The sequence below is a fragment of the Sciurus carolinensis genome, unplaced genomic scaffold (genome assembly GCF_902686445.1).
Source record: "Sciurus carolinensis unplaced genomic scaffold, mSciCar1.2, whole genome shotgun sequence".
NCBI lineage: Eukaryota > Metazoa > Chordata > Mammalia > Rodentia > Sciuridae > Sciurus > Sciurus carolinensis.
Genome location: NW_025920177.1, coordinates 676,467 through 703,015, shown reverse-complemented (window position 1 = coordinate 703,015; position 26,549 = coordinate 676,467). Strand labels below are relative to the sequence as shown.

At 57.4% G+C, this 26,549-nt stretch overlaps 1 protein-coding gene across 1 annotated transcript in view; it reads right to left on the bottom strand.

Moving 5' to 3' along the window:
- Positions 1 to 1,342: 1,342 nt before the first annotated feature.
- Positions 1,343 to 26,549, bottom strand: part of LOC124974791 (transmembrane protein 132C-like) — a 59,012-nt gene continuing 33,805 nt past the window's right edge. Inside the window, 7 exon segments of the mRNA XM_047537806.1 lie at positions 1,343 to 1,917; positions 1,920 to 2,520; positions 2,619 to 2,634; positions 6,828 to 6,918; positions 7,197 to 7,321; positions 9,669 to 9,874; positions 14,085 to 14,228. Of these exon segments, the coding sequence (XP_047393762.1) occupies positions 1,343 to 1,917; positions 1,920 to 2,520; positions 2,619 to 2,634; positions 6,828 to 6,918; positions 7,197 to 7,321; positions 9,669 to 9,874; positions 14,085 to 14,228 (1,758 nt within the window).

The following is a 26,549-nucleotide window of genomic DNA, read 5'->3' as shown; positions in this document are numbered from 1 at the left end:
TGTGCTACAAATATACTTTTAAAAGGTCCAACCAAGCTTAAGAGGCTTCAGGACCCTTTCTCAGCTACTGACTTTAGTAATAATAATAATAATAATAATAAAAAACCACCAGCAACCATCCCTGGTATCTCTGTGAGCCTCTTTCCCTGCTGTGAGCATGAAGCTCGGTCAGGATGTCCGCCATCCACAGCCACCGTTCAGAGAGTCGCAAAGGGGGTTACTTTACCCGGTGCAGGTCTTCCGTGCCACGTGCCTATCACTTTGGATGAATGCATTTTGCAATGTGCGGCTACACAGTTATGCTCCTCGAGAACACAGTGAGGGGTGTCTAACATAGATTTCATCTTTTGCGTCTACACTGGTACACCCTGCCCGACAAAGGAGGAACAACTGGAAGCCCCCACCCCAAACGGTTTTCATCTGGGGTCATTTTTCAGCAGTGTCTGTGGTCTGACCCCACCTCCTCCCTCCCAGGGCTCTCTGTGAGGAGGGGGACATCCAGGATGAGCTCTGTTCTGCTGAACAGGACCCACCCACAGGCCTTGACCCTGTGATGTCGCTGGTGGGATCACCGGCAGCTCCCGGCCACCCCCAACAGAAGGCGTCGAGAGCTTTCTCGAATTGTCAAGTCCCAACATACAACAGCAAAGCCAGAGGACAAGGAGAAGCACTACAGTCACAGCAGGAGGCCTTGGGGGGACTGGATATTGTTGCTAAAAAGCCCTCTGATGAAGAGAATATAATTTATATTTCATTTAGGAAAAATATACCACTTGATCCTCAGAAATCAACTTTAAATATAAATCAAATGTGAGCTGGATGCAGAGAGGAAATGTGCAGGAGGAAGAGGCGGCCACGGCCAAAGCGCACAGTTCCTCAGTTCTACCCCGAGGCCACCTCTGCTGGGGGAAGTGTCTCTTCCCTGGCCCTGGCCACAGTCCTGGGGAAAGCGGAGGTGGCCGCGGAGCTGGGAGCATCCTGCGGAAGGCCCTCCTTCTGACTTTTGCTCCTTTATTAGAAATATAAACATTATTATTTGTCTCTTTTTATTTGTCTTTTTGCTTTTTTTTTAAACAAATAATTTTTGGTAGCTTGTGTGTGTTGGTAAGACCCCTTCCCAGCGTTTCGGGCTGCACCCTGCCTCCCCCAGAACCAGAGGAGTTTCCAAAATCCACAGTCAGCAACTGCTAAGAAAACCCTTGATACAAAAGTGTCCTTCTGGGCTTCAGAACTTCCCACTGGGCCTTAGGGAGCCCAGCCATCCCGCTCAGCCTATCAGGATGCCCTCTGTCCACTGGGGACCTGCAGGAAGGCTTCGGGGCCAGGCCCGTGGCCGGAGGACCTACACCTTCCCCTGGAAGTCCTCCAGGGCATCTCTGAGCTCCTTGGGGGCTCCCGCGTCCACGTCCTGGTGCACCCACGAGATGTCCTCTTTGGCCCCGAGGATGGAGTTCACGGTGGGGCAGCCGCCGTCGGTGGGGCAGGTGGGGAAGGTGGCGAACTTCACCTTCTTCCGCTTGGAGGTGGGCGAGTGTGGGGGCTCCTGCTGCTGCGCCTGGCCCGGCCTCCCGGATTCCGTGGGCCAGGGCCCCTGGCCCTGCACGTGCTTCTGGGAGTCCCCGTTGAGGAGCAGGTGGCGGCCCTCGGTGCAGCCCCCCAGCCCACGGTCGATGACGGTGGTGTGCTCCTCCGGGGGCGGCGCGGGGTCCCCCAGGCTCCCCAGGAGCTCCGCCCCAGTGCCCAGCCACATCCAGTCGTGGGAGTGGGTCACGGAGGCCTGGCCCTCGGGGGGGACTTGCTTGTGCCTGTACTTGAGGGCAAAGGTGGTGCAGTTGATCAGGAAGACCAGGATGGCCAGGCAGAAGACGCCCAGCAGGGCGTACATACCGATCTCCAGGTCGCTCAGGCCCGGGGCGCCTGCAGCAGGCCGTTCCCCTCCAGCCCCGCACCTGCCCCGGGGAGGCCCAGCTGGGCCGGGAAGTTGGTGAATTCAAGGGGGATGTTCTGCAGTGGTGCCTCCCTGGGTCGCGCACCCCCGTCCAGCCAGCGGCTCTTCACCGCCCTGCCATCCAGTAGCGACCTGGCCCTCGTGGTGGCCTTCCGCAGGGCCCCTTCCTCACGCTCGGGGGACGGCCCATCCTGGACGGGACTCTCGTCCTGGCCCTTCCGACAGTGGCTGGCATGGTTCTTGGTCTCCTCCTCCTCCGCGTCTCTGGTGGGGCTGGGGTCGGTGTCGTTCCGTCCAAACTTGACCCTGACGTTGCCGAAGCCCACGGCCAGGACACTCTTGCATTTGGATTTTTGGCAGGCCTCTGCGATAGTCATGTCCACTTGGACCAGTGGGCCCTGCCCTTCCCCTTCGGCCACCACGGTGGGCCACCTGGGAGAGCGGGTGGGGGCAACAGATACCATGGCCTCGTCCAGGGAGCTGGCAGCCAGGGAGAAGTCCTGGGTGTCATAGACGTCCAGGGGGGTCGCCGAGCTGTCGCTGAACTACAGCCACGTGCTGACCATGGCTTCCTGTGGGGAGAGGCAGTCAGCACCCCTGGGCAGCCCTTCTCATAGATCTCCCCACCAGCACGATGACCCAGACAAGGCGTTGGACCCCGAACCCACACCTGGGGGGTGACGAATCTGGGGGAGAAAACAGTTTCACACCAGGGTGGACAAAGCACCCCGACTCCCTTGACAGCTGGGCACGGCCCTTCCCAGGCCCCACTTCTGATCCCGATGTACCTGGCAGAGGCTCAATAAGCAGAAGCCCAGCCTCCTCCCTGGCACCTGTGGCCACAGCAGAGCCCAGGCCAGGCTGGACACTTGGTGGCCGACCCTGTGCCTCCAAGGCGGGAACTGCCCAGGGCAGACCAGGCCCTCGCACTAGTGTGGAGCCTGTGCCCCAGGGCCTGGCGTCGTCCAGGGGAATGGAGGCCGGTGGGGAAGGGCTGCGGTCCAGCCCTCCTCTGGGGCCAGTGCTGCTCACAGTCACCTCTTCTCTTTCATGGCTATGTTTCCTACTTGGTGACGGACTGGCCAAGTGCCACAGCCCTGTGGTCAACAAGAGGCAGGCCGCGGGCGTGGCCAAGGGCGCTGCTCACTGCTAACCACTAGGCGGCCCCGGAGAGCCAGCGCCAGCCCGTGTCAGCCCCTGCAGGGAGGTCACACAAGGTCCTCCCCGACCTCCCCCTTCAGGTCAGGCTGATCACAGGGCCCTCAGGGGCCCCGCCCAGACCCTGCCCTCGCAGCCCCAGCAGGCCACCCGGACGCCCACTGGAAAGCCAAACCCCTACGGGATCCTGGGGTGGCTGTGGCGTCACCTCTGGGCACAGAGTGGGGACTGTGAGGGCAGATGTCACACCCAGGAGAATTCCTTAGGAACCAGCAAAGCCACCGAGCTAGGAGGCCACGGGGACGAGACGAGAGAAAGACTGTCCCCCACAGGCAGATGGCGTCCACCCCGAGAGAGATGGGCAGAGGAGCAGGCTGAGCCGAGCCCAGAGAAGGGTTGGGAAAGGTGACCACATGAGAAGAGCAGACCTCGTCTCGAGAGCCCAGGAGATGGGACGCTCAGGAGAAGAGAGCAGGAAGGAGACCCCGGGGCGAGGCAGCAAGTGGGAGGCGGCAGAGGTGGAGGGCAGCCGCAGGCTTCTAGAAACAGAGCAGAGCGGCGGAAGCCCAGGGGCTGGCAGGACACAAGGAGACCCGTCACGGCTGCTTCCCGACGTCAACTCCCCAAGGCCTCGTCCATCCCAACCGGGCCCAAGTCCAGAGCACAGGGCAAAGGATCCTGGGCCCGCTTCACTAGAAACGCTGTGGCTTACTGAGATCAGTCACCTCCCCACGTCGTTTCGGTTCCCTTTGTTGGAAAATCGAAATGAATATTAAAATCTATTATGTCTTTAAAAGAGAAAGATCCCTCCCTATTAGAGGCCAACAGCCGGGTTTCAAAGGACCCCTGGACTTGCCTGTGGCCGACCTCACCAACCTGCTGTGTGACCGGGCCTGCGTCCTTCCACCCCCATCATGGCCTGGCCAGCCCTGAGGCCCCTCCGAGTGGCCAGCGCCTCCCCAGGGACTTCGAGTAACCTGTGCCCCTGGAGAGCTGCCCGCTCCCTTCCCGTCACCTGCGGCTCATGGGCTCCCTCCGTCAATGGCAGTGCTGAGCCTCCAACTGCCCCCGCTGATGAAGACAGATGGGGCCATTGCAGGAGGACAGGTGGCTTTGCCCTCCCCACCGAGGGCAAGGCCAATCCTCCTCCTCAGGATTCCCGCTCGCTGCGAGTTGCTCTGTGGGCTCGGCTTCTCTCCCGCTGTCCTCTCCTCTTTAACAGAGAACAGCCGGCCACTTTCCCACTCCAGGGACCAGGGCGGAAGAGTCAGGCTGGGGCCAGTGCGCTGCGTGTTCTGTACTTGCTCCCATGGAGGTTCTGGGATGGTCAGGGGGCCGGCAGGACGGCCAGGAAGGCCCTGCAGACATGTTGCTGGGACCCCGACTGGGGCTCTGCCACATGTGCTCCGTCTGGAGACGGAGGAGTCTCGAGAGCCTCACAGCAGAGGTCGCATGGGAGGCCGGGGTGAAGCCCCCGCTGCTGGTGCCAAGGGGACAGGGAGAGGGGTAGTGAGAGTGAGCCAAGAGAGGCCTGCAGTTCACAGCTGCCCAGAGGGGACCTCAGCCACACCGAGCGAGGGCCACTGCACCAGCATCAGGGTTTGGGCTGCAGGTCCTTCCCCAGATGGTGGGGAGAAGCCAGTCTTGCCACCTCCTGAGCAGAGTGCCCAGCGGGGCCACTGACAGGCCTCGGAACCAAGGCCTGGCTGAGGCTTTGAGTTGCTGAGTTGGTGGTGACTGTACCTAGAGAGCCAAGGGAGCACTGCCCCTGGTCCCCACAGCCTCCAGGGCCAAGGCAGCCCAGGCACCAGAGCCTGCACCGTTCACTCTGGACGCTGGCCCTGGCCCCGTGGCACTGGAGCCTGCAGCCTTTGTGCCATTTCTAGACCCGTGTGCCCCCACAGACCCATGCTGCCCCCTGGCACCTTGGACAGTGAATGTCCTGCATTCCCGCAGCTGTCCCCAACTTTGGGACATTGTGGAGTCCACTCAGGCACCTCAGGAACAAGGCCCCTGTTGCTGATCTCTGTGGGTACACTGCCTGTCCCGGCTGCCATGGAACAGAGCCACGTGGAACAGAATCACCATGGAACAGAGCCACTGTGGAACAGAGCCACCGTGGAACAGAACCACCATGGAACAGAGCCACCGTGGAACAGGCCACCGTGGAACAGAGCCACCACGGAACAGAACCACCGTGGAACAGGCCACTGTGGAACAGAGCCACCGTGGAACAGAGCCACTGTGGAACAGAGCCACCATGGAACAGAGTCACCGTGGAACAGAGTCACTGTGGAACAGAGCCACCGTGGAACAGAGCCACCACGGAACAGAACCACCGTGGAAGAGAGCCACCATGGAACAGAGCCGCTGTGGAACAGAGCCATCATGGAACAGAGCCACCGTGGAAGAGAGTCACTGTGGAACAGAGCCGCTGTGGAACAGAGCCATCATGGAACAGAGCCACCGTGGAAGAGAGCCACCGTGGAACAGAGCCGCTGTGGTGCAGAGCCACCATGGAAGAGGCCCACTGTGGAGCAGAGCCACTGTGGAACAGAGTTACTGTGGAACAGAGCCACCGTGGTGCAGAGCCACCATGGAACAGAGCCACCATGGAACAGAGACACCGTGGAGCAGGGCCATCATGGAACAGAGTCACCGTGGAGCAGGGTCATCATGGAACAGAGCCACCGAGGAGCACAGCCACCGTGGAGCAGAGCCACCATGGAACAGAGCCACCATGGAGCAGAATCAACGTGGAACAGAGCCACCGTGGAACAGAGCCACCGTGGAGCACAGTCAACGTGGAACAGAGCCACAGTGGAACAGAGTCACCGTGGAACAGAGCCACCGTGGAGCAGAGCCACCGTGGAGCAGAGCCACTGTGGAACAGAGCCACTGTGGAACAGAGCCACCATGGAACAGAGCCACCGTGGAACACAGCCACTATGGAACAGGGTCACCGTGGAACACAGCCACCGTGGAACACAGCCACCGTGGAGCACAGCCACTATGGAACAGGGTCACCGTGGAACAGAGCCACCATGGAACAGAGTCACCGTGGAAGAGAGCCACTGTGGAACAGAGCCACAGTGGAACAGAGCCACCGTGGAACAGAGTCACCGTGGAACAGAGCCACCGTGGAACAGAGTGACCATGGAACAGAGTCACCCTGGAACAGAGCCACTGTGGACCTCCCCGCAGGGATTGGCTCCCACCTCCCCCTGCTGCCTGCCTCCTGCGCTGCTGGTCACCACAGGCACTGGGCTGAAGCAGGAGTCTGACTGAGACAGGTCTGCCTGGGGAGCCTGCGATCCTCCGTGCCCATGGCACAGAATGGCCTAGAGCCCTGGGCCCGTCCTGGTGGAAAGAGCCGACTCCGAGGAGCTCTACTCTGGTGGCTGCTGCTGTCCTCAGCTAGCGACTTGTTCATCCCGACTTGATCTCCAGCACCAGGTGGCTAGGCCGCGAGGGGGAGGGTGGCGCTGTGAAGCCCTCCATCCCAAGTCCTCCTCTCCTCCATGTCCAGCCTAGTGACCGCGGCAGAAGCAGAGAGCCCTGCGGGTGGGCAGGTGTCTCCCCACTCCCTTTCCCTGTGCCGCTTGGCTTCCTGCCCAGCAGAGTCTCCACGCAGGGGGCCATGTTCCCTGAGCACCTTCTGTGTGCCCATGAATGTGGCGCTGGAGAAGGCCTGAGCCTGCTTTCCAGGAGGAGAACCCACAGGCCGGGCGCAAGCACGAACACGCAGCGGCTGCAGATCACACCGAGACTGCGGGTGGAGCAGGGCTGGTGGCCCAGGTGCGGCAGATGGCCTGGGAGGAAAGGCAGCAGGAGCTGCGGGCCCCAGCTGGGTCTGAACATGGGACCCAGAGATGCTCGGGAAGCTGGGCTGCGTGCTCCAGGCCAGAGCCTGAGAGGCTCGGGAGGGGACACCCGCATGCCGTGGGAGAGGCCGGGAGCTGGGAGGGAGGCTGGTGAGGAGGTCCGCGTGGGGGACCACAGCCTCCGAAGATCAGCGGGAAGTCCTTGCATCGGTTATAGCTGGGGGGACTTGGGCTGACCCCCAGCTTTAGAGGCTCACTCTGCCCACCATGGATGGGATGGGCAGGGAGGAAGAGCATCTGCCAGTCCCTCCAGGAGGCGCTGCGGACTGCTCGCGTCTGGTCTGGGTCCCGGCGCTCCTCCTCCTCCTCTTCCTCACTCTCCCGTGTGGCCCTGGGGGAAGGAGATGCTGCTCTGGATGGGGCCAGGAGTCAGCGGTGCCCACCAGGCCCCCCAGAGAGGACATTCTGCACCCACCCCAGGCCACAGGCAGCCAGCTCCACCCTGAGCGGCACAAAGGGTCAGGCCTCCTTCTGGAATTTGTTTATCAGCAGATTAAGACTCAGGGCTGACAGGTACCAAGCACGCTGCGCTGCGCTGCGTACTAAGTGTCCCTTCCCAGGATGGCTACTTAAACGCAAATGAACGCAAATTAAATGCACTCAAAGCCCCAACTTCTCGGTCACACTGTGGTTCAAATACTCTGGCTGCCGTGTGGGCGGCTACCAGATTGGACAGCATCCCTCTAGGACAGCCCACTGCTGCGGAAAGTCCCGTTGGACAGAGCTGCTGGTGCTCTTGAGGTGGGCCAGGCCCCCTGCTGGGCCCCCCATGAACTCTGCAGCCACAGACCTCTGGCTATCCTTATGTCTAGATGAGGCAACAGAGAGGTCAGGGGTCTGGGCCAACTCGTGAAGCTGGCCCGCAGCACACCTTCCTTGGCTCGGAAGTGCCGGTGTCCTGGTTCCACGTGGGACACGCCCATTCTCTTGGCCTCTCTGGAGCCCAGCGTGATCTGGAGGACAGCCGTCCTCCCTGAGGGACTGGTTTCTCTCACGCTCTTCCGGTAGGACAGTCTGACTTCTGTGCCTGGCACTCTTCCTGAGACACCCTCTGGGGCCTATGGGAGGATCCTGGTGCCTGAGAGCTGCGGGGGCATCCGGAATTCCATCCAGTGCTTGACAAAGATCCTCTGGAGGATGATTGCAAAGGCTCATCCTAAAAGGAATTGCTGGATGTTTTGCTCCAAAGCATGGTGTTTTCTCTGCTGTGTTTCTCTGATAATATATTACTCATTTCAGTCTGAATGGATTGCTTAAGGGGATGAAGGGAATACAACAAAAATTCCAGAAAATATTACCTACAATATGAAAAGCAATGGGTCTTTACCATTAACAAAATTAAAAATAATTTTGCAACCATGCAATGAGTCCCTGAAAGCCTCTGGAGAAAATAGTTGTAAGATCTGCCTTTGTCTCCAACAGGCTGGTTAAATTTTAACGATGGTTTTGTTCATGTGTGATGGTGAGGTAAGAGAATAAGGTTTCATAACATTCCTTCCTTCCTACAAAGAATATGTCACCCCTATAATTAACATTGGCACACAATTACAATTGAGACCGCTGCCCTCCTGTACCCCTTAACTCAGCAATTCAGATATTAACCAGATGGACCTAGTAGAGATAGTCACATGAGATTACTTGTCTATTGTTTTAACCACGAGAATATTAAGAATAGTTTTAGGTCACATAGAGTTTAGATAATAATAGTTTGATATTCTTAAAACAATTGTGAATAGGTAAGGATAATCTGTAAGGTTACTGTTTTCTCATAATTTTCTGTTCCTTGTTAAAAACAATTTCTGCCTATGCTTTGAAAACTTCTTTAATATTAACCACAAGATTGTCATTATAGCCTGAAGAAAAATGTGTATAAACCCAGCCTTCCCCAGAATAAAGTGGGATTGATTGCACCAGAACTAGAGTCTGTGTCTTTCATTCTCCATCCATCGCCGACGCTGTCTCCCCACTCCCCGTTTACCGGTGTGGAACCCATGGACTCCTGCTAGGGCTGGACCCCGGCAGAGAGCCACCCGGGAAACAGCAGGAATTCCAAGGGAATTCCAGGCAGGAAGCCAGGACCTCAGCCACAACTCTGACTTGGCTGAGTGGGGGGTTCAGAGCTCCCTGAGTACTGGACCCCACGCTCCTGCATGGGACAATCCAGAGTCACACAGAATAGATAAACTAGAGGCTGTTTGCAAACAGTAGCCCGTGTTCCAGTATAAATGCAATTAAATTTGGTCCAGTAATTTGACCTGCATGGAGCGTTTCAAGCTTAGATATTCACAAAACACAGGAAAGGGCAGATGCTTTCCTTAGAGAAATTCAATCCAAACTTAAGTCCCCTGGGGGTTGAAGGCCTAGAAAAATGGAAAATTTGAGGTGACATTTGGGGACCCACTTGCAATACAGCCTCACCAAACCCACGTGAAGCAGGAGGACATCTTGGGCTTGATGCAGACCCGTGGGTCCAGCTCTGGATGGCTCAGGCTTGAGCAGCTTGTGGGTCCAGCTCTGACTGGGCCATCCCAAGTCCTCATAAGGATTAGGGGACGTAAGAGTTGTGGGAACAACAGTACCTACTATGCTCCAGGTGCTGAATGGTCCCTTGAGTGTTAGGACTCTGCGTACAGCTGTCGTTATCTCGGCTCTTGGACCCTTCCTCCACCCCAGCTCACCTCTTGCTGGCCACGATGGGGACCCTCCAGCCCTTAATCTGGCTGAGCTCAGTGTCAGAGACCTCGATCTGCAGGGACAGCCGGGGCACCCACACAGTGATGCGCAGTGGGGCGCTCAGGTACTGGAAGGTGAAATTCACCACGGCCTCCATCCTGCCCTTTGTCTCTTTGCCATTGACGAAGACGTAGTCGCAGTGGTCAGACACCTGCAGAGGCAGACGGAGAGGGAATGGAGATGTCTGCAGGACCCTGCAGACCACTGTCTTCAACTCGTTCCATTTCCTTGGAAAGCACATGAGCTTCCAGTTCCTCAGACAAGAACCTGGCACAGATGGGCACATTAGAAGTGCCCCTTCCTGGGGTGAGGGTGATGGTTACAATGCCGGGAAGAGAACCAGGTTCTGCTTTGGCCATCAATGAACTGAACACAGAAATAGAAGCACAGTTGAATTATGGAGAGATGACGTGACCTATCTCCTAAAGCCAGGTGACTTGGTGCAATTTACAGGCCCCTTGTGCCTGTATCATTTCCTAAACTGTGACATCCTTGAAGGCAAAAAGTGCATCATCTTCATCTCCAACCCTTGGTTCCTCATATCAGCTGCTCATGAAGCAGAGCTCAGCAAGTGTGGATGGTGGACGTATGGAGGGATGGAGGGATGGAGTGATGAAGGGATGGAGGGATCAGGATGGAGGGATGGAGGATAGAAGGATGGGGGATGGAGGGATGGAGGAATGGAGGGATGGGGATGAAGAGATGGTGGATGGAGGGATGGAGTGATGGAGGAATGGAGGGATGGGGATGGAGGGATGGGGATGGAGGGATGGAGAGATTAAGGGATGGAGGGATAGAGGGATGCAGATGGAGGGATGGAGGGAAGGAGGGATGGAGAGATGGAGGGATGGATTAGATGGGTGAATAGATGAACTGATGGAAGGATGAATGGATGAATGGATAAATCAATGGATGGATAAACATATGGATGGAAGGACAAACAGATTTGTGAGTTGGTGGACAAATGGTTGACTAGCTGGCTAAATGGATGGATAGAAGGATGATCAGATGGATGAATGGATGAGTGAGTAGATGGAAAGATGGATGAATGAATAGATGGAAGGATGAATGGATGGATGGAGGTGGGGGGAGGGAGGGAGGATCAGATTTGTAGAGAGCCAGCCAGATGAATGAAAGGAAGGACAGATGGATGAAAAGAGCCCTCCCTTTGTGAGGGTGCCTCAGCACAACCCTCAAGGACGTGGGGTTGAGTGGAGAGAGGACATGGAGGCAAAAGCAGTGGAAACACAGGAAGTCAATTTGAAAGCCCCTAGGACGCCTTAGGCTGCGTTTCCTAACCTCCCAGGTCAGCGACTCCTTCGAGAATGCACAGGAGGCTCCTCTGTGCTAGAGTCGCACATGCACACGTTGAGCTTAGCATCCCGAGTTCACGGATTCACCACGTCCACGTGGCATTCACCCTGCTAAGCTATCATTGCCGACTCGCTTATCTGTCTGCTAGGCTGTGTGCTCTGGAAGGAGCAGATCCCTGCTGGGGGTCTGGACCCCACCAGATGACCTCCAGAGCACCTCCGGGGCCGAACAGTGGGCTCCCGTGATCACACCCTCTCCTTCCCACCACCCGGGGTGGCGGGTGGCCACTCTGGGCTGATTTTCATTTGCCATGCACAGTTCTGTTTGCAGAGGCAGCTGGTGAGGGCGGGGCAGAGAGACTCCTCCATCTGCTGGGGACAGTGGCAGGGAGCAGCTGGGAGGGACACACGGAGGTGGCTTCTCACTCATGGTCAAGAGGCGTGTCAAAGTGTCCCCGCACTGATGAAGGATGGAAACCAATTTTGGCTGCTGCCCCAGACTGGTCATTAGCACATCAGCACTGCCCCAGATCCGGGCAGTGCTAGCGTAATGGCAGACCTCTAATCATCACTGTAATTCACGGATGGCAGCTTTCTCCTTCGCTACCTGTCTGGGTGGGGGGAACCTGGCCCCCAGGAATAGACGAACAATCGAGAGGAAGGCCGGAGGTTCGAGGTCGCAGGGCACGGCAGAGCCCTGTCGCTGCCTGTCCGGGGGTGTCCTAACAAACAGGGGAGGTCTCTGGGTGCATGGTCATCTCCTAAGTGACCGGCAGTGAGGACCATGGTGCCCCAAAGCGAGCCGGCTCTGCCACAGCAGGAAGCAGCCTCTTCTTGGTTCCGGGTGGGTGGGCTGCCTGTGGGACCCTGCCACGCTGATATGAACCATTAAGGCTGATGCATGGGGGCCGTGAGGACCTGGAGGGCAGGGCTGGCTCACGGAGGTCCTGCCTGGGTGGCACAGGGTCATGTGCCACAGTCTGGTCTCTCAGTCTTGGCATTTCCCAATGGTGTCCCCTGGGGAGAGTCTGGGGTCAGTCTCCAAGGAGGAAGAGAGGCACCTACCGGCCAGCCTCTGCTGTCCAGGGCTTCCTCCACTGTCAGGGGACGTTGTGGGGTTGCTGAGTTGCATCCCAGCCTCTGCTTTCCATCAGGGGGCGTTGGGGGGCTGCTGACTTGCATCCCAGCCTCTGCTTTCCATCAGGGGATGTTGGGGGGCTGCTGACTTGCATTCCAGCCTCTGGTGTCTAAGGCCTCCTCCACCGTCAGGGGATATTGGGGGGCTGCTAACTCGCATCCCTACAGGCCCCCAGTCTTGGATGCGGGAGGATGGCAGGGGTGACTCTCCCTGGAGGCTGAGGCTGCCAGGCTGGCCCACCCCAGGAGGCCACTGCTGGCAATGATGAGTGGCCCTGGTTCCCACGGTGACCGGTACCCCCTCTCGGCATCGTCGTCACTGGGTTCCGCACCTTCGATGCCACCTCTTGCTGATGATGTGCCAGTCCTGCTGCTCAGCACCTCCTTGCGGACCACTCAGGAGCCCTTGCCTGACCCGTGGAGACCAGGCTGCCGAGGAGCCCTCGCCCCACACTAGGTCACTTGGAGGGAGTGACAGAGGAGACCCAGTCCTGTCTGTGGTCTGCTGGTCAGGGCCACACACAGGTGCTGGTTCCCAAGAGCATCCCTGCCGGGTGAGGGCAGCCTCCTCCACCTCAGCTCCATCACGGGCTTCTCTGTTGTGCAGCCATGAGTAGCCACCACTGGATGCCAGCAGCCTCCGCCTCACATGATGCTAAGCCAAGGAATAGACGGCAGAGAATGCAGATCCACAGGGACAGAAGTAGCTCAGTGGTTGCCCAGGGCTGGAGGCAGGAAGAGCAACTCGCCCCAGCAGGTGACACTAGTGTCCTGTGTCTGGGTCACGGAGACGCACGAGCTTCAGGTCCCCAGGCCAGGGCTCCTCTCCTGTAGCACAGCAGGCACATGTGCAAGTGTCACTGGCCCTCTGCATGACCCTGTGGCGCTGAGCTTAGGCCTCCGCGTCTGTCTCAGACCCGGGAGGCAGGAAGGTTCATTTGCCTGCACTGAGCGAAACCTCCGCGTCTTCAGACTCCACAAAACTGAGCTCCTGAAGCGTGAAGCCTCTGGACCCCAGCAGAGAAGCACCGACTAGACGTCAGCTCCCGCCCGTCTTCTCCACAGTGACCGGTCACCGCCCTCAAGCTGCCCTCCTGCCCGCCCAGCCCCTCCACGATGCCCCTGTGGCTCCCGACTTGAGAGGCTGTGCTGCTCCGCCCATGGCCAGCGATGCCACCTCCCCACTGTCTCAGGGGCAGCTCTCAGTCTGAAACACCTCTTCCCTAAAGACACGGATCGCATTCCGGGAACGCGGGCCACGGGCTCCTTGTCAGCATCATTGAAGGGCAGCCGAGGGTCGCCCTGGGTGTAGCTCTGATGGACTCTCTTCCTGGGTCTTGTTCTCTCCCTGGTTTTGAAGCTAAAAATAGATTCCTTTCTCTCCGGAAAACTGGCTGGAGTCTCCTTCCAAGCTGTCACTCACCCAGTGAAGTGGCCCTGTCCCCGGTCCTGCCTCCCCCTCCTGTCTCTCAACCACCGCTCTACTCTCTGCATCTGCGAATTTAACTCAGGAGGAGGTCAAGGGCTCTTTCACAACATGGTGAACACAGTCAGTAACAATGCACTCGCTTTTGAAAATGTTTCTGAGATTGTTTCAAGTGTTCTCATCACAAAAAGACCCGTGAGGCGATGCACAGGAGGGTAATGAGCTGAGAGAGCTGTTCCGCCGCACCCGCGCATTTTCCATCGTACCTGGTAAATAGGTAGAGTTCTCATTTTTCCATTAAATAATCACGGAAGGGAGGGAGGGAGGGAAAAATAAAGAGAAACCTAGATGAGCAGAGTGGTAAAATGAGGCAGGACCAGGGTGGGACCTGCGGGGTGGGCTGGGCATGCGCAGACCGGTGGACTACCCTTCTCTGGGCGAGCTTCCCTAGAGAGCGGAGCCCGGCTGCCTGCAGAGCCACTTACTTTGATGACACCCTCGTCCACAGACTTGCACTCCACCAACTCCGAGACATCGGCCACCGCGCCGTTCTCCTCCACGGAGATCACCCTGAGGGGCACGGCCACCGTCTTTCCCATGAGGATGGCCGTGTTCAGGATCTCAGTGTCCTGCCAAAAGAACCAGATGCACAGGATCAGGGGGTCTCCGTCCCTGGGATCCCCCAGGTAAGTGCCAGGCTGCCAGGTAGACAAGACACCGGGGCACTTGCTTAGGAGGGAAAAGGCCGAGCTGTGAGATGGATTCTCAAGAACGCGCAATGCTTGGTGTACGCCTATCCTCTTCCCAGCTTCCCGTGACCACAGGTGCCCTCTGTTCCCCATCGGCCAGGCTGTGGTGTGAGCCCCAGAAATGTCCTTGGGTCCCTCGGGCCAGCAGGTACCGTGGCAGGCCCCACAGTGCCCTCTTCTCCCCCTGCAGCAGATGTCCACCATCTGACCTCAGAGCCTGGACTACGTCACCTGACCTGGTAAGAGGGACTTGCAGGATCTTGAGATGGGGACACCATCCTGGGTGGCCCGATTCTAGCATCTCCCTAGGAGGGGGCCACAAAGGTCAGAGGAAGGAAACGGATCCCAGGGGAGAGGGATGAGGTCAGGGAACACGGCCGTGTTGGAGCTGGTTTGGCCCCCAGGGACAGAGGCAGGGTGGTGCTCCCCAGAGCTGTTGAGGAGCACCACCCTGAAAACCAGCCCCCGAGGCTGGTCACGGACCCCGACCAGAGCTGTCAGACCCTCAAGTCCTGGTGACAGCACAGCAAACAGGATGGGCGGCAGGCGGCTCAGAGTCCCGTGGAGGCTGGAGAGCCCTGTGCCAAGGTGGGACCAGGTCACCACTGAGGATCCTGGGAGCAGGGAGCCGGGCATTCTCTCCAGTGAGGCAGGCCAGGATGCCTCCCGCCTCCCACCTGTGCATCGCCCTGCCTGAGATCGTCCTGGGAGGGTGTCTCTGGCTGGCCCCGCTGGGCTCAGGGCCCCCTCCTCACCAGAGGAGGACCCCACAGGTGGACCAACAAGACTACTAGACAGATTTCCAGAGGAAAAGCGGGTTCGAAAGATTAGATTCATGCTATCAGAAAGAGACAGGATGGTGAACTTCCTGCTGGACCAAGAGCAGCAGATTCCCCCCACGGGGCCACCAGGTCGGCCCCTGGGGCTTGTGATGGCTGCACTGCCGCAGGGGACCCGGAACCCGGGGCTGCATTGTTTGTTTGTTTGTTTTTTCATTGAGGGTCTTGTTATGTGGCCCAGGCTGGCCCTGAACTCCTGGGCTGCAGCAATCCTGCTCTAGCCCTGGGTTCCAGCTACGCACTTGGGTTTATTTTTGGCAGTACTGGGGCCTGACACCAGGGGCGCTCTACCCTGAGCTACATCCCCCGCCCTTTTATTATTGTTATTTTTTGTTTGTTTCAAGTCAGGGTCTCACTATTTGCCAGACTGTCCTTGAACTTGTGATCCTCCTGCCTCAGCCTCCAGAGCAGGGTCCTCCTTGTTTAGTGAAGACTTTTCAGCAAACCGGAACCTCTTCCTCTGCTGCCCCAGGGAAGCCCCTCCATCACAGCCAGGGGCCTTGGCTGATTCTGTTCACGTCTTTCAAATTCTGAGCACGCCCCCTCCTGCCCGCACTGAGACTTGCCAAGCAGGGGAGAGTCTGTGGGGTGCAGCTGCCCACAGGTGGGGCTGTGTCTAGCGCTCCATTTCCATGCACAAGGTCGCGCTGTTGTCTGAACCCATGTCTGTGACCCTTCTCTTGGTGGCCAGATGAAGGTGCGAAAGGGCCTCTGGCCTTGGGACACCGGCTGACACCTTTTACCCTGGGGTCTGTTTTTCCCAGGGTCCCTCTCCAGAGACTGCTCTGGTTTGAAGCAGGAGACACGAGGGAAGAGTCTTTCTGTTCTTCCTCCAGGGAAGCAATTGACAGGGGAGCTCCGCAGCGCTCGGAAGCACGGTGGGGGAGGCTGGGTTAGGAGTGAGCCGGGTCTGCCCCGGTGCTCCCTGGTGCTCAGGATTCCTGGGGCTGCGGCTATAATCCCCACAGCTTGTCGGACGGCAGGAACCCCCAGTCCCCTTCCAGGCCCTTACAGGTGACATGCTCAGAGTTCAGCCCACAGCTTCCCCCAGCGCGGCCTCTGGCTGTGGCTTCAGGACAACTGCAGGCTCCCGAGGACTCACTATGGTTTGTCTCCTCTGGCTGTAGCCATTTCACACCCGCACGCCTACACTCATTTGCACACACATGCACACTCACCCGGTCCTGCCTTCACACTCCCTGTCTGCACTGCATGAAGGCTGAGAGGGCTGGACCCCAGGCTTCCCTGACCACACTGATTTCAGGGCACTAACAGCCACGGAAAGAACAGGTGACAGGAAGAAATGCCTCCCTCTGGGACAGGCCGGCAGCCCTGTGGGGACCTCCCAGGTTCACAAGCCGCTCTCCTGAGCAGAGAGTGCTCGGTGCCTAGTGAGCACCGTGAGTCTGGGAGCTGCACTCTTCTCCGTGAGGAACGACACCGGCTCGCATGGCCTCCACCCGTCTCCTGTCATCACTGAGAATCTGTCTCACTCAGTCCATTTGGACCAGAGCAAAATTCCACAGACGGGGCGGGTTTCAAGCAACACACACTTGATCCTCACAGCTCTGGAGGCCTGAGGACCAAGACCAAGACTCAAGCCTGGTGAAGGTGGAGTTAGTGTGTGTGAGTGTGTGTGAGTGTGTGTGTGTGAATGTGTGTGTGTGAGTGTGTGAGTGTGTGCGTGAGTGTGTGTGAGTGTGTGTGAGTGTGTGTGAGTGTGTGTGTTTGTGTGTGTGTGTGTTTGTGTGTGTATATGAGTGTGTGTGTATGTGAGTGTGTGTGTGAGTGTGAGTGTGTGTGTGAGTGTGAGTGTGTGTGTTTGTGTGTGTGTGTGTGTGTGAGTGTGAGTATAAGAGAGAGAGGTTGGTGCAGACACAGGGTTCTGTGCAGCTGGTTGCAACTCCCGAAAGCTTTTTAGTAGAGGCAGTCCACTGGAGACCAGGACATTATTTAAGCGCACACAATTGCACTATTTCTGAGACCCACAAGCCGTCCTGTGCAGGGGCTGCTGGGAGCTGGTGTGCCTCCCTTCTCCCTGTCCCTATGGCTGCCCAAGAAAGCTTCTGCTGCTGGCTGCCTACCCCTGACCCAGCTCCTTCTGGGCAGTGGAAGCTCAGCCTCTTGGAGGGCAGACCTCTGAGAGATTCCGGGCTCTGGCAAATTCCAGCACCTGCTTCCCACACAGCCGCGGGGCCTTCGGAGGGCTGAAGCCCTGGTGTCACCGCCCGGAGACGTGTCACTAGGTGCTTCCTCCCACCTCTCCCTCCACTCCCCATCCTTCCCTGCTCACGCCCGGCAGAAAGCTGCTCTGTCCCTCTGTGTGGTCAGTGGCACAGGGCACTTAAATCACGTCCTTTCAAATTTGCAAAGAGCCGGAGGCTTTGGATTAAACACGCCTTGTTGTTGACTCTTCCTCATAAATGCTAATTGCTTTGGCCACTTTAATTTTAAATCAATAAAGAACATAGAATTGCTTCTGGAGCGTGAGACTCAGGACTGCCAACCGACTAAAAGGCCGCCTGGGACATGACCAGTGGTGGTCCTGGGGTCTTGACCCCCGGGGCAGAGGAGAAAAGGGGTGGACCAGGTGACAGCACCCGAGGGTGGCTCAGCCTGGAGCAGTCAGGACGCGTGCGGAGCGGGAGGGCGGGCGCTGAAGGCGAGTTACAGGGACAGGGAGCTGGAGAGGGCGCTGGGTAGGGATGGCTGCTGGGCTGGGGAAAGGCTTTGGAATTGGATGGGGTGACGGCCGCGAACTTGACCAAGGCCGGACCTCTGAGGAGGGTACTCTCAAGAGGCAGGTCTTATGGCGCAGGAATGGTATCTGAGGAAGAGGAAGAAGGGGCGGAGGGAGGGAGGGAAATGGGGGAGGAAGGGCGGTGGAGGGAGGGAGGGAGGAAGAGAGGGAGGACATGAGGGTGGACCCACCAAGAGGCCCAGGCCAGGCCAGACTGCCTCTGACTCTGGGCCTGCAGGGAGGCCTTGGAAAGCCAACCCGTGTTCACCTTGGAAACAGGAGGAGAGAGCACAGTTCACGGCACAGCAGCCAGGCACCTGGTCCAGGGCCCATGGGGCAACTGGTCGTGTGGTCCTCAGCCCTCAGATAGGGAAATTGAGGTGCAGGGTGGGGTGAGCGGCCACAGTCCAGCAGGGTTGGGTGTCCACCCAGGACGGTACGTGTGTCCTGACCACATCTCTGACTGGCAGGTCAGGAGTGAGGACAGAGCTTCACCCGCGTCCTGGCTCTGCCCCGCCCTGGCTGTTCTTTGCCTTCTCCAAGTGTCAGCTCCCTCCACTGGACTGGAGGAATACCTGTGGGGGGTCAGATCTGCTGATGGTTGGGACCACCCCTGGGGCAGGAACAGTCCAGGGCCTCAGGGCAGCTGGCGAGCCTGGGTGCTGGGGCAGGGAGTCATGGGTGGTGGAGGGTTCAGACCTCCCACAGGGATCTCTTTGCTCCTTTGAGCTGTTGAGGAACACCTTGTATCCAACATTGGGGTGTGTCGGGGAAAGAATGGAAAATAAAGTAAAAGCAAATCAGTCATTTGTAGTCATTTTTTCCTTTATAAAGGAGAAATTGAGACCAGTGTCTCAGTCAGCTTTCTGCCTCTGTGATCAGAACACCCAACAAGGGCAAGTTAGAGAGGGAAAGCTTCTTTCAGGCTCATGGTCCCAGAGGTTTCAGTCCGTGACCAACTCCACCCATTACTCCAGGCCCAAGGTGAGGCCCAAGGTGGTGGTCATGGCCAGAGTCTGTGGTGGAAGAAAGTTGCCCAGGACATGTGGCCAGGAAGCAGAGAGGGAAGGAGGAGAGGGGTCATAGAGCAGGTCCCCAGGCCCCCAGTGACCACCTGCTCCTGCCACACCCCATCTGCCCAGTCACCACCCAGGAAGTCCATTCAAGCTGGATGGGCTGACTAGGTCCCCGCTCTCACGATGCCATCTCTCCCCCTCTGAACATTCCCGCATTAGCACGTAGCTTTTGGGGCACACCTCATCCAATCCACAACATTCTGTCCTTGGCCCCCAAAGTTCATGTCCACCTCACGGTGCAAAGTGCATTTAGCTCATCTCCAAGATCCCATCATCTTGACAGTTCCCGCATTTCCCCAAAGTCCAGGTCCAAAGTGTCCCCTGAGACTCAAGGCAGACTCTTGGCTGTGAGCAACAGCAAGTCACATGTACCCACGTACAGTGGTGGAGTGAACACTCCCGTTCCAAAAAGGAGGGACAGAAGAGTAGAAAGAAGGGATGGAGAGAAAGACCAGACCTAGATCTTGCTGGAAAAACATATTCTGCAGCTCCTCCCTGTCATATGGGTGCACGGTGGCAAGATGTGCTGTTCAAAGGGTCTGGGAAGTCCCAAGCCTTTGGCCTTGCTGGTCATAGCCTGCGTGGCTTTTCTTCCAACCTGGCTTTCTCTGCAGCCAGTGGCTTTTCTCAGCAGACATTCCATGTTACTGACACCTGTTAGTTCCCAAGGTCTCCAGCATTAGCTTTACCTTCCAGCTTCACACATCATCCCTCTCAGGCATTCTGAGCCTGCCACAATTTGCCTGCCCTTGCAGGCCTTCCTTTAAAATCTCAGTGGAAGCCTGCACGACCCCTTAACCTTAGCCTCCTGTGTTCCTGCAGAACTAGCACCACATGGATGATGCCAAGGTCTGTCACCTGCTTGTTCAGTACCTGGGCTTCCTGGGATCCTGATGACACAGCCTCTGAGTGCCTGCATTGGCTTGGTGTGGACAAACAATATCCGAGGCCCTCTGTGAAATCAGGGTGGCCCCACAATCTTTTCTCCAAGGAAATTTTCCTTGTATACCCTTGAGCCTGCAAAGGGTATGGTCCTGCAAAGTCCTGAGATACCCTTAAGTCATCTTTCCAGTGTGTCTCTGTGCAAAGTACTTAGCATCTCTTTAGAGGCTGTAATACCCTTAACAATTATGACTTCCTTGGCCCTAGTTTTATATACACTTCTCTGACCAAACTGCAAATTTTATAAATCCTGCAGCTCTGCTTTCTACTCCCAATTCTCATAGTAAACCTGTCAGCAATATCCATGCCACCACCTGAATGCTTTGCTGCTTTCAAATTTCCTCCAACAGATTAATGAGTCCATCACCTTTAAATTCAGCCTCATGCAGAGTCTCAGGACATGGGCAAAATATAAACAAGTTATTTGCCAGAACATAATACAAATGGCCTGTAATACAATTCCTAACAGAATCTTCCTTTTGCCTTGAAACTTGGCGAGTACAGTCCACATTCTTCTCAGCACTCTGGTCTTCCGAGCTCTCTCTAGAATTGCCCGTTAGGCTCCACTTACAACATTCCTTATCCTCTCTCCGTCCTGCATCTCCACTCTCCCAAACTCCTCCCACAAACTGGCTCCAAAGGCTTCTGAACCACATAGTCAGTTTGGTCACAGCAACAACCCCACTTATCGGTACCAATTTCTCACTTAGTCAGCTTTGTGTTGCTGTCAGCAAAATACTGGACAAGATCAAGTTAGAGGAGGAAATCCGTTGGTCTCATGGCTCCGGAGGTCCCAGTTCTTGATAGGCCTCGTGCATTGCTCGGGGCCCAAGGTGGGGCAGAATGTCACATCAGAAGGGTGTGGCAGAGCAGAGCCGTCCACCTCCTGGCAACCAGGAAGCAGAGAGAGGGATGGACAGGAGGGGCCACAGGGAAGATGTGCCCTTCCGGGACAAGCTGCCGGTGACCCGCCTCCTGCAGCCTCACTCCACCTGCCTAGAGCCACCAGCCAGTCAGGCTGTTCAACCCGGGATCAGCTGGAAGTTTTTGGCTCTCACCACCCAGCCATTTCACCACCGGACATTCCCGCATCAGGCCAGGTGCTCCAGTGGACACCTCCCGGACAAGCCGCATCAGCTGACGACCTGCATATCTCCCTTGTCCCTCTCTCTAATCTTTTCCCTCAATTTCTCTCCCCAGAAGCAACTACCCCACTGAAACATGGCGTCTGATTTTCTGACATATGATTTTACCTTACCCCATATCCACATCTACACAGGGAAGGAAGGCTTCGTCCTCTGCCTGTGTAGACAGGTCCATGCGGTTCACATAAATATGCTACACTGCCCCTTCATCACCCCGTCTCCGGCTCAGCTCTGCACCTTGGCTTTGAAAAAGCAAACGCGTGCAGTAGAGATATCTCAGGAAAGCGCCTTAAAAAAACAGCTCATCGAGACACAATCTGACACCCTAAGACCCACCATTTAGAGGACGCTGCTTGCCAGGGCAAAGGTCACTTTACCCTGGTCCAAAACCGTGTCATCACCCGGAAGGAATGGCTGTGCTCTCCATTCCCCTGTCCAGTCCCTGGCCACCACGGCCTGCTCTGTTCCTGGGGGCTCCCCTGTTCTGGACACTTCTGGTGAAAGGAGTCATAACGGGTGTGGCCGGCTGCGTCCGGCTTCTTCAGCGCCACTGTCCAAGCGTCCCTGTGGTGGCAGGCCGCAGAGCTTCCCCCCTTTATTGCTAATAACCTTCTCTTGCAAGCAGAGCCCTAATTTCCTGGGCCCACATGTCGCATGGGCTGTCCCCGCCCTGGGCTGCTCTGCGCAATGCTGCTGGTGACACTGGAGAACAGTGTTCCTGGGGCCCCGGCTTCTGCTCTCCTGGGCGAGCGAGCGGGCCTGCGAGAGTCCTCTTGAAAGCCGGGTCTGACACAGACGTCTCGAAGGAGGACGCTCTGTCCACGACTCCTCTACGCTGGTCAAGCAAGAATGGCCCTGAGGCTCTGTGAACCCCTCCTCCAATGTGGCCTGTGCACTTAGTACTGTGCAAGGACTCCCCCGGCCTTCTTATGGGGGGCACTTCATAAAGACATGGAGGTCCCCATAGGGCTCAGCTCAGGGTAGAGGCGAGAAGCTGATGTGACCGCAGCCTGCTGTCCTGTCCCAGGGCCAGGGCCCCTCTGCTCACAGGCCCGTGGGAGCCACCTTCCTCTGGCTTCCGTGAATGCTGCTCTTTGTGACTTTGGGGACGCTGGGTTCCACCTGTGATCATTCCGAGAATTCCGAGACAGTGTCTCTGACTCCTGGCCGCCTTCCAAGCCACTTCTCAATGAGTGGCCCTGCCAGATGACCCTCTGTGGACACAGGCACTCTTCGCCAGATCCTGTGTCTCTCTGGAGTTTTAAGCAGGGGTCCATGGGATACCAAGAGGCCGATCTGCCCATTTCCCATCCAGGGGCACAGGAACCGCAGCCAACAAGGAACCCCTGTGACAGATGGGGTGGATGGTACCTGGTCCTCCCTCTGTCAAATCCATGTTTCTTCATCATATATAAATATATATATACATATATATATATATATATATATATTTTTTTTTTTTTTTTGTACTGGGGATTGAACTCAGGGGCACTAGACCACTGAGCCACCTCCCAGCCCTATTTTGTATTTTATCTATTTAGAGACAGAGTCTCAGGGAGTTGCTTAGTACCTCGCTTTGAGGCTGACTTTGAACTCTAGATCCTCCTGCCTCAGCCTCCCGAGCTGCTGGGGTTACAGGCATGTGCCCGACTTGGATCGTATTTTGAGTTTACCTTCCACGCAACAGACAGGGCCAATCCTTGAGGCCTGAGCGGGGGACAAGGCTCTGCCCTGCTCTGCTCACACGGGGGAGCCGAAGTCCTGCAACACTGGACCTGGGGCCTTGGGCTCCCACTTCTGCCCCCCACACTGCTTTCCAGGGACTGTCTGTGCTGCATATACTGTTCCTCCTGCCTGGATGGCTGCTCCCCAGACGTGCATAGAGCTTCCTCCTCACCTCCCACCCCGTCCCACCCCGCTCCCCGCTCCACAGCTCCCGGCACACATGCCACAGGATTTCCCTTCAGCTTTGGGGCCACCTGGACCTCCCTTCTGGCTGGAGGTACCACAGAGTGGAGACCTCAGTGTCTCTTGTTCACTGCTCCACCTCAGCACCAGGAACAAGGCACCAGGGACACAAAGGAGAAACGTCTGCAGATCTTTTTAGCTGGAATGCTTCAAAGTATTTAGGAGAAGGGAATTGGGGTCACAGTACTTTTAGAGAAGGGTCTTGAATTAGGAAAAGGGACCCTAGCCTGCTTCCCAGAGGAGCACAACAAAGACGCTGGGCAGAGTGGTCCCAAAGCACCGCCTTGGAAAGGAGGTGGGGGCGCAGGAACCATGGTGGGCTTGGTGCATGGGATTGTGCGGGGACCAGGAAACCAGGTACTCTGGAGCAAGCTGCAGGCTCGGTAGGGCAGTGGGAGATCCAGGAGCTTTAAGAAAACAGCGCCGCCAGGGGTACAACCCCCAAGTGGAGGCGGAAATCAGAGCCAGGTGCAGGACAGCGAGGGACAGCTGCACAGGCTCCAGCAGGGTGGCGATTCACACCCAGCACCCAAGCTCCGTGGGCCACACCCTCAGGCCCGCTCCTTTCTGATTGGCCAATAGTACCCTCTGGTTTGCTCTGATTGGTTGGAGCCTGAGCCACTCTAGCTGGGCGGTGTTTGATTATGAGCCCTGTTTGCAACCATTTTGATGGAAATTTCAGGTACCAAGTGAGATTCTCTGTGCAATTTCTCCTGTGTGCTGAGTGACCACCATGACCCCCTAATCAGTGGGAAGTGGTCCAATCATGATCTTTTAGTGAGTCTCTTGCAAGGGTCTTCGTGGGTCTCCTTGGGGCATCTGGAAGGTCAGAATACAAAAGACAGTCGTCCTTTTTGAACGACCTACAAGGGTCCCTGCCTGCAGCTTTTCAGGCAAGCGCTGCGCTGACTGCATTAGTCACACGGAGTTAAAAGCGAGCGGGCCTCATTCCTCTGCCCTCCCGCATCTCAGCGTATCTGCCAGCGGTGGCCACAGGAGGAAGGCAGGAGCTCTGCAGCGAGCCACTCAACCCAGCCATCCTGGGGAGGCGCAGCTCCTCTAGAGGGGCGGCCAGCAGGCTGCCCTCCCTCCCGCAGGACGCTACTAACAGCTCTGCGGCTCGCAGTAACAGAGCAATAATTCTGGGTCCCTCAGCCAGGGACACCCAGCGCCCATCTCATTTACTTCCAATTCACTCACGGCCTAAAGCAGGGGTGCAGGAAGCGAACTTCACTTATCTGTCAATTTGCTCCTAATGCAAGATAGAGACTCTATCCCCAAACATGCATTTAAAACAAGAAAGCAATTCAATTTCGGCGGGCACCATTTTCAGAAGGTCCAGCGCTGTAACTGAGTTATTAGAGGGACCATCCTTTGGGGCAGCCCATGGAATAAGTGGCACCAATGTCCCTGAGAAATGTCCTTGTTTGCAACTTAGCCGAGAAGGAGGCTCCAAAGTTGCAGTCTGTCTCACTCTTTCCCATTTCTCCGCATCACTTCAGTGCTCGAACATGCTACTGCTACCCACTCGGGTGTCCTGAGGCAGCCCCAAGTGCAGGGCTGCTCTGACAACCCTGGGGAGAAGGGGCCCCTGGAATCTGTGCCCCTCCTGCCCCTCGCAGCCCTGTCTTGCCAAGGGCACTGAGTGCGAGACATTCCTGCTGCCATGCACCTCTTATCTTTCCTGAGCCAAGGGAAGAGGCCACATCCCAGATGCCTTGCAGCCGTTGACATGGGAGGACAGATGATGGGGTCCCTTCTAGGCAGAGGCTGGGAGAAGCCAGAATGCCAGTCCTCTGCTCTCTCCTTGGTGTGTGAATCAGGTCCAGCGTCTCAGGACAGCGTTAGAGGAATTGCTGAGTTCCCGGGATGGCTGGCTCCACGCTCTGCTGAGGGCGCTGAGTACCTGGCTGAGTTGAGCCTCTGCTGTGGAGCCTGTTGGACACGTGCCAGCAGAACACCAGGGCAGCCAGGCTGGCATCCACCTGGACGCAGGGCAGCTCCCCAGCAGGCACACTCCAGGGGACGTCTGCTGGGCTCCACCAAAGGTGGCCCTGCCAGGGACACCAGCATTTCACAGAGAACCCCAGTGAGCTGGAGATGCTTGCCAGAGGGACGCAGTGGCGTCAGTGGGCTCCAGTCAATGCCCGGAGCTGCCAGGGAGGGGATTTTGAGGTGGGCTTTCTTGGTGCCCTTAAAATCATAGTGACCACTTTATCCCATGAGGACTTTGGCTCATAAGCACAGAAATGGGCAAAAGGGAATCTGCCAGAAGGGTCATGGGCATCCTGCAGGATTGGTGGTGGTGTTCGGGTGCTGGCTGGGCACCATGCTTGCCCCCGAGCAGCAGGGCTGGTCTACATTTGGTCAGGGAGAGGCTCGCCACTGCACCCCAAGAGTTGTGTAGTGTTCTCACATCACACTGGCTGAGACTCACGAGAGCGCACTGGCCCCACTGAGGAGGCGGCCAGCACTGGCGGACTGGGCAGTGTGAGGGGCTGGGTGGATGAGCCTGCGCTGGGTTCTGGGATCCCCAGCTCCGTGGACCTCAGCCCTCCGTGGGTGGTGGGCTGGACACGACCTCAGCTGGGTCCCAGGCTTGGTCCAGTGTGGCTGGAGGCACCATCAGCCCAGCAAGTGCTCTCAGAACCCGGGGCTGGCTCGGGTGGACTCCAGTGAAGGCCAGGGCGTTCACAGGTCCCCAGGCCTGGGTGATCCCACCGAGTGTGGTCATGTGGAGGAGGACTCTTCCCGGCCCCAGTCCTTCCCGAACCCCAGGAATCTGACCTGGACATTCCCAGAGACTGAAAGCCCAGCATCTGCCGGACCCACAGTGGTGACACTACCCCCTGGTGGCAGAGACCGGAAACACAGTGGTCCTAGCAGAAGCAGCAACCTAGCCCACAGGGGATCGGAGCAGAATGCAGGCGACTCCGGGCGCTGCCCACTGGTCGAGGTCTGGTGGGGTGAGGCGCTTGCTGTGAAGCTCAATCTGGGTTAGCAGGACGCAGCCTGGGCATCTCCCCCACGCGGGATGCTCCCTGCCTCTGCTCTCCGCGCAGCCCGGGCTGTTCTTGCCGGTCTTCCTTTGTCACTTCGTCACCCTTGCTTGGTGAGGCAGGAGTTTTCCTGCTTGTTGGCAGGGCTGTCCTACTGTCCGCCTGCCCGTGGTTTGCCCCTTCTTTATCGCCCACTGCGGGCACCTGGGCTGGGTGAGGGTAGCAGGGCTCACCTGCCTGCATCCAGGACCAGGTGTTCTCCTTCCCCACACACCTGCTGACCCCCAGGCAGCGCAGCGTGCACGGTTAATGCCCGGAGAAACCGCGTGTACGCCGATTCTTCATCTCCTCCTTCCCAACACTGCAGCCGGGCTTGCGCCCCTCTGCATCTGCCAGCTCTGCACGACCGGTCCCTTCACTGGGAGGCGGTATTTCCCGGTGACTGAGGATGCTGAGCATGTCCCTCCTCCTAACATTTTGGGTTAAAATTAA